This window comes from Helianthus annuus, chromosome 11 (assembly GCF_002127325.2).
Source record: "Helianthus annuus cultivar XRQ/B chromosome 11, HanXRQr2.0-SUNRISE, whole genome shotgun sequence".
NCBI classification, from domain to species: domain Eukaryota; kingdom Viridiplantae; phylum Streptophyta; class Magnoliopsida; order Asterales; family Asteraceae; genus Helianthus; species Helianthus annuus.
This window is the reverse complement of record NC_035443.2, coordinates 170,301,096-170,316,090: the sequence shown is the minus strand read 5'-3', so window position 1 is coordinate 170,316,090 and position 14,995 is coordinate 170,301,096. Positions and strand designations below refer to the sequence as shown.

Sequence of the window (14,995 nt, the reverse complement as noted above, 5' to 3'; positions counted from 1 at the left end):
AAATATTATCAACTTGATAACCTTCAACCAGCGCCTATCATACTAGGAACTGTCGTCCGTCTACACAACCAAATCGACTGATTTTTTCTTAACCAGATTCGGTTGTAACGCACACCACTTAACTCACCAACGAAACATAATTTTCAATTATTTTTCCTAATTTTTTATTTTAATTTTTTACCTTTCAAAAGCATCTTCTAAAACTAATAATCACATACCCCCAAAAAGATCGAGTGGAGTTTTTAGAGTATCTACTCTGAAGAGTCAATGCAGTAGACAATACCTTTTTCCCTTTTTAACTTTCTCACTCTCATCTGCTTTCATGGAACAAACAAAACAAGCTCATCACTTCCAAATTCTCCATTTCATCACTCTCAATTCATCATCTTCTTCAGATCTAATCAATTCCTAACTCAGATTCACCACAAATACTTGAACAAAACGAGATTACCTTGACATTCACGTCATTACTGATTCAATCGCAATCATCCAAACCAATGGAGATGACGCAAGCACGAAAATCGACTTCGAAATACGCGAATTCACCTTCTTCTTCAACAACTTCTTCATCCAAACAGTTTCCAGAAGCTTCCGTTAATGATAACCTCAGCTCTCCGGCTTCATCGAGTATTCCGTTAACTGTTGAGAGATCGAAGGAGAATGTGACGGTTACTGTTCGGTTTCGCCCTCTCAGGTGATCAAATTCGGTACAAAATTCTGGTTTATTTGTTATATATATATATATATATATATATATATATATATAGTTTTATACGTATAGTTAGTTGAATTTTGATGTGAAAAGTGATAATAAGTTTTTGAGGAATAGTCCTAGGGAGATACGAAGAGGAGAGGAGATTGCGTGGTATGCGGATGGAGAAACGATTTTACGCAATGAGGAGACTCCGTCGATTGCTTATGCATATGGTATGATTAGGTTTTGTTTATGATATTTGTGGATTTTTGTATTGTTCAAGTGCTAGTGTTATTTGATGATATTGACTTATTGTATATAGGTGTTTAGACAACTAGTTAGACAATTGATTACTGAGAGATGATTTATTGAGGTCTTATAACATGCTTTTGTTTATTATATGTGCGGATTCTGTATTGCCGAAGTGCTAGTGTTATTTGATATTATTGTATACGGGTGTTTAGACAACTAGTTACACAATTGTTCACTGAGAAATGATTTATTGAGGCCTTATGCTTTTGTTTCAAACTACTGCCACACTTATATTTTGTTTATGATATCTTTTAATATTGAAGAATTAATTTTGTTGATTGTCACTCATATTAACATTCTAGACATTGAATTCTGACATTCTGTATTGCTGAAGTGCTAGTGTTGTTTGATATTATTAGAGTATACCGTACTGGAGACAACTAGATGCACAATTGATCACTAAGAAATGATTTATTGATATAACATAACATGCTTTTGTTTCAAAGTTCAAACAGCTACCACATTTGCACAAACGAGTGATATTGGATAACAATTGCCTAATTTAATAGTCTTAATCAGGGGAAATTACGTTAGTATAGGGAGAAAGAGATATTGCAAAGTATAGTTGAGTTTTTATTATCCCTATTTTGTTTATATTATCTTATCATAATTTGTATTTAGATTGGGTGTGTGATTCTATAGTTTTAACATTATTAAGGATCTTTATTAGATTAATTGAGGTTCATGTATATTGTCTGGCCTTGTAAGTCTCATTTTATTTTCTTTTCCTCCTATCATAATTTGTATCTAGATCGGGTATTTGGGCCTACAACCACAACACGCCACGTATATGATATTGCAGCCCAACATGTTGTTAGCAGTGCAATGGAAGGTGTTAATGGTAATGTTTCTCTGCCTTTTATGTAGCCTTCTCTTTGTTTTGTATTTATATAAAATTTTCAAATTGTGGCATGGAATCTGCATAAATCACATCTTTCATTTCTTAGTTAAACATAATAGTTTCTGTAGCTGTGTTAAAATGTTCTTGTTATTCTTTTTTTTACTTGATAATCAAGATCTTGTGGCAATGGAGATGGCTATGGCATGTGAGATAATGTTCGTCCTTAAATGTAAGCGTTTTGACAACATTGCATTTAAAGATATGAATCATTATGTTAAATTCTTACAGAGCCAAAAAAGATCGTTTTAAATGATGATCACAATTACTTCATAAGTTAATAAGACATGTATGAAAACTATACATTATATCTAAATACTGTTAATTCTCATAAACTACATCCCACACATGCTTTGATTTTTATAACTTGGCTAAGCCATCCTGATATGACTATTCCTGTGCGTTATCATCACATGACATTGTTTGCAAATTTGCATATAAATGTTGCATGATCTGTTTCAATTACAGGAACTATTTTTGCCTATGGTGTGACAAGTAGTGGAAAGACTCACACCATGCATGTAAGTATTTCACCTTTTTTTTCTGTCAATTTATTCCTCTAGTGTTTTATGCTGTTATGTGTAGTAGATATCTGTTTCAGCTAGCTATTAGTATTTAGTACATGGAACTAGTAAACGTAGTAAGGGGTGTTTGGATGCGTGTTTTCGAACTAATTATCTGATTTTTGCTGCTTGAAGCTAGAGTATACCAAATAATCCGTTACATACAACAAAACTGACTATCGAAGAGTAAAATAAAATTACATATTTATTCCTTCTATAACCTGATATCACCAGATGCATCTACTATTATCATAACAACTAGTGCTTACACCCGCGCTCTGCGGCGGGGACGATCCGATTTTTAATAATTTTTAAATGGAAACGTAGAAGCAATGGTAAAAATAACGTTAATGGCAGGAATTCGGTTGATATTTGTTCGGTTCATTAAGGTATCCATACAGTACCAGCACTAGATATAGCAACCGAAAGAGGAAAGTTAAAAAAACAAAGTAGTGATAAGTCTAAAAGGATGTCGACACATGTTTTAACTTTTTCATGATTGAAAACCATAATAAACGAATACTAGTAATTGTTCTAATAGTATCAATACCGGTACCGATGTTTTTCGGTGGGTACCGACCCGATCCGTTTTCAAAAAAAAATTATATCACGTATTTAGTTTTTGTAAAAAAACTAACGAACGCAAAATATAAGAGAAAATAAAACTATTGGGTTAAAGGAGTGTATTATATATAGTGCAAGGGGTGAATTTGAAACTTGAAAAAGAAAAAAAATAAAAGAAATTGAAAAAGACAAAAAGTTACAATAGCACACAAGTTGTGTTTTAGTATATATTTATAATATATTTATAATATAATGTCTTTTTTGGTCATTTTATTCTGTTGTTTCTTAAAAAAGTTATAATTTACAAACACTTTAACATCTGATTGTTACAAGTAAAAAAATCACATCCAAACACTATTCTTGACATTTGACAACCCCTTCGATTTTGCATATGTTAGCTCTCCTTTTTTTATAAGTTTTACATCATATTAAGATTCTTCAGTGTATTTATTTTGGTATTTTGATCATACACACAAGACAGGGTGATCAGAGGTCCCCAGGAATTATTCCCTTCGCTGTAAAAGATGCTTTTAGTATTATTCAAGAGGTATGCTTTGTTGTGAGTTCTGATATCGCCTAATAAGTTAAATCTTGTTTAAGGAGGAAGATGAGACCATTATTCTCTATTTTTACAGACTCCAAATCGCGAATTTCTTCTTCGTGTCTCGTATTTGGAAATTTACAATGAGGTGAGAAATCTCTTCTATGATTCCATTCGTAGACATTTTCTGTTTTTTTTTTCTTCTTCCTGTTTTAAATGCGTATTTTCTCAGGTTGTTAATGACTTGTTAAATCCAGCAGGACAGAATCTAAGAATACGAGAGGAGAGTCAGGTAATACATGTAAATCATCTTCTGACTCTTGCTTTGGTATGCTATCTCGATATGTATGACATATCACTTCCAACATTTTTAGTACCTGCATTGTGTGTATGGGTTTTTCTCTTTGGATAGTGGATCAATCAAACTGTACTCCTGACCAACACTTTCTACTGGGGTGCTAAACGGGTCATGTTGGCGGGTCCAACCTGACCCGAACCCGAAAATCGTGTCATACATATGAACTCGAACACGACTCAAATATTCGCCGGTTGACCCGAACACAACCCGTTCAACCCGAATTATTATATTTTTTTAATTTCTTTTCGCAAATTAATATATTAAAATTTTACTATGAAAACACAAATGTGTATATAATGCAATTACATTTTATTTATAAAATCTTATGTTAATTTCTCTTTTTAAGTTATTATGACATAAAATACTCACCCAATTCAATTTATGACATAAAACATACTGTAAAAAAAATAACAATTCACATCCAAGGAATTAAATTATGTGTGTGTTGTTTTTAAAATATAAAGAGTATAAAAAGTGGTTGTGAGTGGAGGAGAGAGAAAATGTTATTGTTCATCTGTATATTTGGGGGGACACTGTTCACCCCCTATAATTTTTTAATATATTTTGAAAGTGGTTGTGAGTGGAGGAGAGAGAAAAGGTAATGATAAAGGTATAAAAAATATTATTTAATTGAAAATGAGAGAGAAAATGTAGTGTTTTTTAGTGTAATTTAGGGTGAGAATATGATGGATTGGATGTGAATGCTCTAATATAAATGGGTTAAACGGGTTGACCCACCAACCCGACCCGTAGCTAAACGGGTTCACGGGTTTAACCTGAAACTGACCCGAACCTGTTTATACAAAACCCAAACCCGCGAATTATGTGTTAGGTTCGTGTCATGTTTTCTTTGAGTACTCTATTAGTTTGACCGTTTCCTTTGTAGTTTCTGTATGACTTAGTATTCACTTGAAGGATAGAAACTTCCTGAATTATCTTGATTACGTCTTTGGTGGTCTAATTTGGTTCACACATTAAAGAATCTCCATACAACATTTTGATGCAAAACATGGAATGCTTGAATCCTTGTTTGCATTTTAGGTTGAATTATAATTACTGATAAAGAAATAATTACGAATTTTTGTTAATCACTTACAGTTATTAGAATGTATATATGTGTGGGCGCTCGGGGGCAAAAGTGAAAGTGCTCTAATTTTAACGTTATTTTACTAATTTCGTGAAAATAACGTTAAAAAAGGGGATGGTTAATCATGCATCATGTGGTGGCGTTGATAGCCGAAAGACAAGGGGTACATGCACTAATCGGCGTTTGTCTCAATTGCTGAGTGTTATGTGCCTTATGTCCAAGGTTTGATACAAAACTACTATCGAGCCGGGGGGGTCTCACTGGAAGCAACCTCTCTATTCCTACGGGGTAGAGGTAAGGCTGTCTACATCTTACTCTCCTCAGACCCTACCTTAGCTTTGCTATTGGTGGGATATACTGAGTATGATGATGACTTACAGTTATTAGAAGCGGTGGCAAGTTATAGAAATATGGAATAATTTGATAATCAAACTAAATTGAGTCATACAAAGGAGGGTTAACTGTTAAGCATCTAAATATAGTACTATTCCGCACCTCATTTTGCTAGATGAAAAACCTGTTTTTTTAACCCTGCAGTATAATTCTACTATAAAAGGGCAAACCCAGTGCATTAGGCTCTGGCATGCATGCAGTATAGTTCTACTATAATGACGTCATAATAATTATCAATCTAATTCGTTTGTGGAATAATTGTTGCTTGCAGGGAGCCTTTGTTGAAGGAATAACCGAGGAAGTTGTATTATCTCCTGCCCATGTTCTTTCTCTTATTGCAGCTGGAGAAGGTATTCTTTTTTGGGCCTTAACTAAGTTCTTAATGTTTTTCACTGAATGAGCATGTATACACGTAATTTTGGAATTTTTACAGTTACAATAAAACACATATATTACTCTCGTATCCCCTTTGCACCTTGTCCAATATCACAGCTTTCAACCAGTTCATGTGTAGTATTATGTTTATTTGCTACTAGTATTACGCTTACATTTGTGGGAATCGTATTGACCCTTTGGTATTTCGTCCTTTGTTATTCCAGAGCACAGACATGTTGGTTCAACAAATTATAATTTGCTCAGCAGCAGAAGTCATACAATATTTACTCTGGTAACAGTTTGTCTACTTCAAAACAAGAGTAAACTGCCAAAAATGGTCCCTGAGGTTTGGTCACTTTTGCCACTTTAGCCCAAAACTCAAACCTTTTGAATCTGGGTCCCTGTGGTTTCAATTTTGTTGCCATTTTCATCCAAAATCAAAATATGGTTATATTTTTCAGTTAACATCCAACTTTTTTTGTCTTTTTCCTCTCTTTTAATGAAGGGCAAATGGTCTTTTAACGTTTTATTATAACAAATTAAAGAAATCTGACCATTTTGCCCTTCATTAAAAAGAGAGGAAAAAGACAAAAAAAAAAAAAACTGAATGTTAACTGAAAAATCTGACTAGATTTTGCTTTTGGATGAAAATGGCAACAAAATTGAAACCACAGGGACCTAGATTCAAGAGGTTAGAGTTTTGGACTAAAGTGGCAAAAGTGACCAAACCCCAGGGACCATTTTAGCAGTTTACTCGCAAAACAAATTAGCTATTTCAAATGTCACAGAATTTCTGAGAGACATGTCTCTGCTTATGAATAGTTATAAATCTTATTTTATTCTTTTTCTTCTTCAATATAAAGCCTGAAAATCTTTAGAAAGTGAAAATTCTCTTTCTTCTTTTGTAAATGATTTACGTGTATTCGGTTCACCATATGTCTTTTTACCTTTTAACAGACAATAGAGAGCAGCCCATGTGGTGAAAATGGTGGAGATGGCACTGTTAGCTTTTCACAGCTGGTATGTGTTTGAACCTCATCTTAGACTTGTTAACTGACTCAAACTTGCTTCAACTTAATTAGTTTTTAGTATCTTGTAGTTTTTTTACCAGCGTAAATGGTAAATTTTATTGATTTAGTTTAACCACCTGTAATTATTTCACTTTGAAATGCAGAACCTTGTAGATCTGGCAGGTTCTGAGAGCTCCAAAGCAGAAACCACTAGTGTCCACAGAAAAGAAGGATCTTATATTAACAAAAGCCTGCTATCTCTTGGAACCGTAAGATCTCAATAATTGAAAATATTTTATCAGTGCAATATTATATTATTGTTATTGTTATTGTTATTGTTATTATTATTATTATTATTATTATTATTATTATTATTATTATTATTATTATTATTATATAATAGAAGTGGGTGCTTATGAATAGTGTTTCTTTTGTCTTTTAGTGCCTAAATTATTGTTTTCACCCCTTGGTCTTTAATAAGTTCAACATTTGGCCCCCAACTTTAATAAAGTTTTATTTTCCTTTTTTTCTTTAACCGAATTCAAGTACAACCCCGTTTTTTCTTTAACCGAATTTAATAAAGTTGTCATTTTGAGTTTTTAACGAATTTCCTGTTGCTATGTGATTTTTTATGCATTTCGTTTTTTATATCAACACTCCACGTGAGTTATTTATATCTACCTTTCGACGTGAATTTCCGTAATGTTGTTTCTAAACCCACCGGTTGTTTTAAACTTTTTTTTGAAATCGTTCGGTTTTTAAGCCGCTTCACACTCATCTCTAACTACACCATTGCGACGTGTTTTTTTGTGAATTTTCCTAACGTTGTTTTTAAACCAACCGTTTTTTTAAACCGTTTTGTTTTTCAAACTTCCCGACACTCATCTCTAAATACACCATTACAACGTGTTTTTTATCTACGTTTAAACCGACTCGCTGTAATGCATGGTCGTCGTGTTTATCTTTATATATGTTTTGTTGTAAATTTTGTTCAAGTAACTTGGCTTTCGTATACAAGTCTTAACTTTTCCGTGACCTTCAGATATGAACATGATTTTTTTTATCGTTACATTCGCGATTTGCTTATTTTTTTCTACGTTTCGAACCTGCTGCGAAGCGCGGGTGATAACTCCCTAGTTGCTCTATAAATGCTGACATGTAGAATTTAAGAATTATAGTTGTAGGTGGTCCTTAAAATCATTTTTATATTTTTTTGCTCTATTAAATTGTTTGGTAACCAACTTTTGGAACTATCACAGGTCATATCAAAATTAACAGACGGGAAATCTTCCCACATACCATACAGGGACTCAAAGCTGACCAGGCTTCTTCAGTCTTCATTAAGCGGTCATGGAAGAGTATCAGTAAGTCAGTTTATGTAAAAATATACATACAACCATAGTGGGAGGTTCAATGGGGAACACTAAAAAAGTGGGGAACCGACTCAAACGAACTTCGATTGGACTCATTCCAGCGGCATTGGAACCGGCTCGTCGAACCCTATACTGTATATATTTAGGCTTTAGCTTTTAGGTTTAAGGTTTTGCTTTAGGATTTAGCTTTAGGGTTTATCATTAAGATTTAGGGTTTAGCTTTTAGGTTTAGGGTTTTGCTTTAGGATTTAGCTTTTAGGGTTTATAATTTAGATTTTATGGTTTAGCTTAGGTTTTAGTCTTATGGTTTAGCTTTAGGGTTTAGAGTTTCTAGTTAGGGTTTCGACGAGCCGTTTCCAATGCCGCTGGAATGAGTCCAATCGGAGTTCATTTGAGTAGGTTCCCCACTTTTTAGTGTTTCCTATTGAACCCAACCCTACAACCATATTACTATTTGCTTATGGATGACTATTTGTTTCCCTCCCCAGCTCATTTGCACTGTTACTCCTTCATCAAGCAATTCGGAAGAAACACATAACACGCTAAAATTTGCCCACCGTGCAAAATACATTGAAATCCAGGCTGCTCAAAACAAGGTATTTTATATTTTCATTTAATTTCTCTGCACTTAAAAATAACTATTTCGAAACTGTTGCTGGAAATACCCTTTAAATTTTGCAGATCATTGACGAGAAGTCCCTTATCAAGAAATATCAAAATGAAATTCGATCTTTAAAGGAAGAGTTGGAACACTTAAAGGGGGGTGTTATAACAGTTCCTCAACTGAAGCATAGTGGAGGAGATGATCTTGCAAAACAAAAGGTACCCTCATCAGTTCGATTAGGTCAAGGTGGAAATTTTGACCCGTTTACTTATAAAGGGGTCAATTTGGGTTGTTTTTCATAAACGTCAACTTAAAAAAGTCAGCTCTAAAGGGAACATGTTAAACAAGTGAAAAGTTGAGTAAAGTACACAGATGGTCCCTGTGGTTGAACAAAAATTTTTTGGTCCCTAGCTTTCCAAAAGTACATGGATGGTCCCTGTGGTTTGCATTTTGTAACGCATTTAGTCCCTAACTTTTGCCATTTGTACATGGTGGTCCCTGTGGTTTGCACTTTGTAACACGTTTAGCCCCTAACTTGGACCTGCTAAAACCTTTTGATTTGTTAGCCGGGGACTAAATGCATTACCATCCGTGTACTTTTAAAAAGCTAGGGACCAAATCCAAAATTTTGGTTAACCACAAGGACTATCCGTGTGCTTTACTCTTGAAAGTTGCTCAAAGTCTGTTTTTAATGCATACACACAGTGGCGAAGCTTGAATTTTTTGGCCGGGGGGGGGGGGGGGGGGCGAAAACGTATATACCCAAAAAATTCTATAGAACCAGGGGGCGAAAACGTATATACCCACAAATTTCTATACGAAAACTACATATATAACACTACTGAGTGAAAAATTCGGGGGGGCGGGCACCCCTCCCCGCCCCTCTTATCCTTCGCCCCTGCATACACATATACAATCTCCTGAATTGTTTTATTCAATAAATCAGATAATGTTGTTTCTAATCATATTTAACATAGCAATTATGTATAAAAAAAATGGAAAAAAGGTATTTGCGGGTCAACCCAACCTGACTCATACAGCATTTCAACCCATGCAAATATTGACCTGTTTTGACCCATTTTCTGACCCACCTATTAATCTTGAATATTAACTACTGGAATCAAGTGAGTCAGTTAAGTTGGTGGGAGCTTCTAAATCTCAGATGTCTACTTTGTTAATTATACCAAAAATTATATCCCCACCATCATATGACCATAAAATTCCTTGACAATTATTATTTTCCCTTCTTTCTGTTTATACAGAGGTTTATAATTATTCATCTGATTCTTTTGCATTCATGTGATGTGTAAAGCTAGAAGACGGTGAAGTCGAGTTGCAATCTAGACTGGAGCAAGAAGAAGCAGCTAAAGAAGCTTTGTTAAGCCGAATACAAAGACTGACAAAATTAATTCTAGTTTCCAACAAATCGTCACATGCATCTAGATTTTCTCATCGCCCTCTTAGGAGAGGACATTCCTTTGGGGAAGAAGAGGTCAGATTGCATCAACCGTTATTGTTTTTTTCTTTTTCTTTTTTAATTATAGGTGGCAAGAGCAAGATTGGAGGGTTGGATGGGTTGGATAACAGTTCGTAACAGGTGTAGTTGAAACCGGTCAATTTTTTGTACGGGTGAAAAGGGTAGGGTCAGGTTGGGCTGACCCATAAAGTCATAAACACTGTTTTGTCCATTTTTTCTAATTCCTTTTATAAATATATATTCACATAAAAATAAGAGTAAAATGCCAAAATCGTCCTGACGTTTGGTCATATTTGCTTGTTCCATCCAAAATAACTTTTTTTTTGCATCTGGGTCCCTGAGGTTTGCGTTTTATTGCCATTTCTATCCAATTCGCTAACGCTGTTAATTTTTTCTGTTAAGGTGAGGGGCGTTTTTGTCCTTTTAGCTAAGTCACAACATATTAAAGCCCGCAAAAACAAAAGATAATTGTATGCATTAACAGCTTGTACCAAGCTTTAATATGTTGTACCTTAGCAAAAGGACAAAATTGCCCCTCACCTTAACAGAAAATATCAACAACGTTAGCGAATTGGATGGAAATGGCACTAAAATGCAAACCTTAGGGACCCAGATACAAAAAAAAAGTCTTTTTGGATGGAACAAGCAAATATGACCAAACCTCAGGGACGATTTTGGCATTTTACCCCAAAAATAATTATAAACAGTTGGGCAACTTTCAACCTGTTCAAATTCTATTTTATTTAATTATTTTCTTTTGACCAATTTGAGATAAAACACAACCCATGCATAAATAACCGTCAAATCTGTTACCTCTACTTATTTTATCCTCACAAAACATAGCCGTAATAGTTCTTCGAGTCAGAAGATTCCAATTATTTGAACATGCAATGTGCAAGCATATATCTGAAACATACTAATGCAACAGAAATGATCTCTTTAAATGGGCAGCTTGCGTATCTCCCTCACAAAAGGCGTGACTCAAGTTTGGATGAGGAAAACATCGAGTTATATATTTCTGTTAATGGAAATGTGGAAACTAACAATGATGTACTCAAGGATGAGAAAAAGATCAAGAAGCCTGGATTGCTTAACTGGTTAAAACTGCGGGTTAGTCTCCTATTGCAGTTCATTTTTTTTTTCGCGTTGAGTTTGAGGTTGCAATTTTAGCCCATTTGCATATGAATGGGTCAATTTGGATAGCTTATAACTTTGAACTTCTTTGACTAGAAACGAGATAATCTCTCTAGGGCTTTGACCAGTACAAGTGATAAATCAAGCGGAGTCAAATCTATTAGTCCACTTTCAACTCCTCCACCGGGTAACCATAATCCTCCTATCGAATCCATACATTCACACTCTGCTGAGTTCTTATTGGAGCCCAAACTAGATCAACAGACTGATGATGATAATAGTTTGTCACATGAGACTCCTCCGGTATGCCCTTTTATATATGTAATGGAATGTTTTTATGATTGTTGGGGATGTTTGGTTTTGGTGTTATAGGTTTGTGTTTATAAATTCATACTCATCCTCATTCCCATTCCTTCCTGTTATCAAACCCATACCTATCTAAATGTTAATGTCGTATGCAGTCTGTTAACGAGCAAGAAGCACAACTAAACGAGAAAGCCTTTGAACTTGAGGTATTTTATCTTGCAATATTTATCTGTTTATTATTTTTGTTGTTATTACTAGGTTACAATCCCGTGTATTACACGGGTTGATAAATATAATGTTATATAAGTAGTAATAAAAAGTTATGTTTTAAAAAAAACATATGCATTGCACAATTGAATAAATCTGTGTATTATACTAATAGATAAAATATAATGCAATTTATTAACATATACAATCGTCAAGATATGTATTTAAAAAAATGAACGTTGGCGTGACAATTATAAATTTTGTTAAGTTAATTTTTAAAATAATATTTATTTCAACTGTGTATTAACTTTGATTTTTTAATACCACCTATTTTTTTTATTATTTAACATATTGTATGTTATTCTTACCATGCAACCACATTATATGTTTGAAATTTTTTAAAACTCCCTTGTAAAAACAACTATCATCATTATTCTTTTTTTTTTAATATTTTAACCAACATAATTTTGTACTTGGTTAAGCTTTTAAGTAAAAAAATATAAGTTTATTTTAAAAAATAATAATTAACTTCATATTAAGTTCATTTGGTTAATGATATAATAACTATTTTTAACTAAGTAGGAGAGAGACGGGAAAACAAAAAAGTAAATGGCTCCGATTGATGACAAGTGTCCCTCATTTGTTTTCTTTTATTATATAGTATAGAAGTATAGATATAGATATAGATATAGATTGTTATTATCACTATAACTATTATTGTTGTTATAGGGTAGCATGAAGACGATTGACCAAATTGATTCCTTAAGGGAGCAAGAAAATGTTTTGTCTGGTGAGGTGGCAATCCATTTAAGTACTGTAAAACGGTTATCAGACGAAACTACACGAGACACCAACAACGAATTCCCGAGCGTAATAATTTAAATATTTAGTAACCATTAATCACTGTTGGTATACTACTGATAGTATATCCTTAATTACTATGTTTTCTCTAAGCTAAACTTAATGTCGTATGCAGTCTGCTAGCGAGCTAGAAGCACAACTAAACGAGAAATCCTTTGAACTTGAGGTACCTCATCTTGCAATATTCAATTTTTTTTATTACTACTATTATTATTGCATAGATGTTATATCATTTTTATTAACAGGTGAAAACCACGGAGAATCGAGTAATACAAGAACAGCTCAACCAAAAGGTATAACCGTGCTTCTTGATTTTCCTTGTGTTCTGATCTAATAATATTTTAAATTTTCTACCAGATAAATGAATGTGAAGGACTACAAGAAACCATTGCATCCTTGAAACAACTTCTATCAGATGCACAGCATAAGCCTCACACGGAAAACGAGGTTGCCAAAACAGAAGAAACAGATGACGTTTTGCTTCGGCAAGCTCAGGTTCGTTAATCTTTCACATGTGATCATTTCTTGTAGAGGTTCCATTGTCTTTATGTTTTTTTTTTCTTTAAGTTGTTGATGCATATAATAAGATAACAAAAAAACATCTTATTACAATTAACTGAATTTTTGAACAAAACACATCGGGGGTGAATTTCTGAACAAAAAAAAGGATTAATTTCATATATACCCTTACAAACTTGAAAATTTTCATATATACCCAACCAAAACTAAAAATATCATATATGCCCTTACAAAATAGTTAAAATATCAAATATACCCAATTTATTGAAAACAATTTAATAAGTAATCATTTTACCCTTATTTTCTTAACTTCAAGTTTTCATATATGCTCATCTTTTAACTTCATATTTTTACATAACACATTTTAAGCATAAATTTATTTTTATCCATTTTTAATTTTTCCCATAAACAATAGTATTCTCCATACATAATATTTAAACTAAATAAATTAAGCTAGAAATGAGTAAATATAATATTTGAAGTTAAATGTCATATAAGAGATTTCAAAGTTTTAGACAAATCAGGGTAAAATTGTCATTTATTAAATTGTTTTTAATAAATTGGGTATATATGATATTTCAACTTAGGGGTATATATGAAATTGTCCCCCAAGAAAGGTGAGAAATGCCACAAAAGAAGCATAGTAAGCAAAACCTTTAAGCTAATAACCCTTCCCTAAAACCAGGCATACGAGATCGAAGAACTCAAACAAAAAGTGACCGAGCTGACCGAATCAAAAGACCAATTAGAAGCACAAAACCGAAAACTAGCCAACGACAGCTCATATGCTAAAGGATTAGCATCAGCTGCTGCAGTTGAGCTCACGGCTCTAGCCGAAGAACTTGCAAAACTAATGAACCAAAACGAGAAACTCACGGCCGAGTTAGCCGCCGCTGCCACAACCAAACACTCGCCAACCCAACGTAAAACACCCACGGGTCCCACCAAAAATGGACGAAACACAAGACCGAAAGAGCAAAGTCCGTCTCAAATGGAATTAAAAAGAGAACTTGCATTGAGTAGAGAAAGGGAGATGTCTTATGAAGCAATGATATCCAAAAAGGATAAAAAGGAAACCGAATTACAACAACGGTTAGACGAATCGAAACAGAGAGAAGCGTATCTCGAAAACGAGCTTGCGAACATGTGGGTGTTGGTGGCTAAGCTTAAGAGACCACAAGGAGAGGAAAGCGAGCCATCTGAGTCGAGTAGAGAGAGCCAAAGAGTTGATGGTTGGGACCTCATATCGTGCCGGTCACCAACAGGCCTTTAGTCATGTGTGTAAGTTAGTTCAAATATTAAAAGGAATGAATGAATGAACAAATATATCTTTGACGGGTGGTTAGTCGAGATTTTGGGGGGGATGTAAGAGGATCATTTGTTGATCGGCTTTTTTAATGTTATTGTTAGATAGATTAATAAAATAACTGTTTACTCTTTTCTTAGATGTCTAATTATTTTACTGGAAATTGAGTTGTATCTAACACGCTGTATTTTAAAAGGGTTGTAAATGGGTTGATAAACGGGTGGGCCTGTTCGATTAAACGGGTTAAACAAGTCAACTTAAACACGAACCCATTTGTTAAACGCTTTAGATTAGAAAAAAAAGAAACTTAGGTGCAATTTGTTTTTTAAGAGGTAAAATGTCTGGTATGTGGACCACATCTACAAACTTGTGTAGAAGAATATGTGGACCAAACCTTTGCAGTTTACAAGAAG

At 33.9% G+C, this 14,995-nt stretch overlaps 1 protein-coding gene across 3 annotated transcripts; it reads left to right on the top strand.

Moving 5' to 3' along the window:
* The first annotated feature begins 233 nt into the window (after nt 1-233).
* Nucleotides 234-14,718, top strand: LOC110920276 (kinesin-like protein KIN-7K, chloroplastic). 3 transcript variants are annotated; one of them, XM_035980069.1, is made up of 24 exons: nt 234-694; nt 830-927; nt 1,758-1,847; nt 2,023-2,076; nt 2,373-2,425; nt 3,513-3,578; nt 3,667-3,720; nt 3,805-3,873; nt 5,682-5,760; nt 6,010-6,077; nt 6,743-6,805; nt 6,960-7,064; nt 8,055-8,159; nt 8,657-8,764; nt 8,850-8,990; nt 10,085-10,264; nt 11,201-11,359; nt 11,480-11,686; nt 11,845-11,895; nt 12,626-12,766; nt 12,873-12,923; nt 13,003-13,050; nt 13,115-13,252; nt 13,962-14,718. In XM_035980069.1, the coding sequence occupies exons 5-24, from the start codon at nt 2,420-2,422 to the stop codon at nt 14,547-14,549; spliced, it is 2,427 nt and encodes an 808-aa protein (XP_035835962.1). In that variant the 5' UTR covers nt 234-694; nt 830-927; nt 1,758-1,847; nt 2,023-2,076; nt 2,373-2,419; the 3' UTR covers nt 14,550-14,718. The 3 variants fall into 3 exon arrangements, with proteins under 3 accessions (XP_035835962.1, XP_035835961.1, XP_035835960.1); XM_035980068.1 differs by lacking the exon at nt 2,023-2,076 and having other exon boundaries at nt 3,805-3,864; XM_035980067.1 differs by lacking the exon at nt 2,023-2,076.
* Nucleotides 14,719-14,995: the final 277 nt, after the last annotated feature.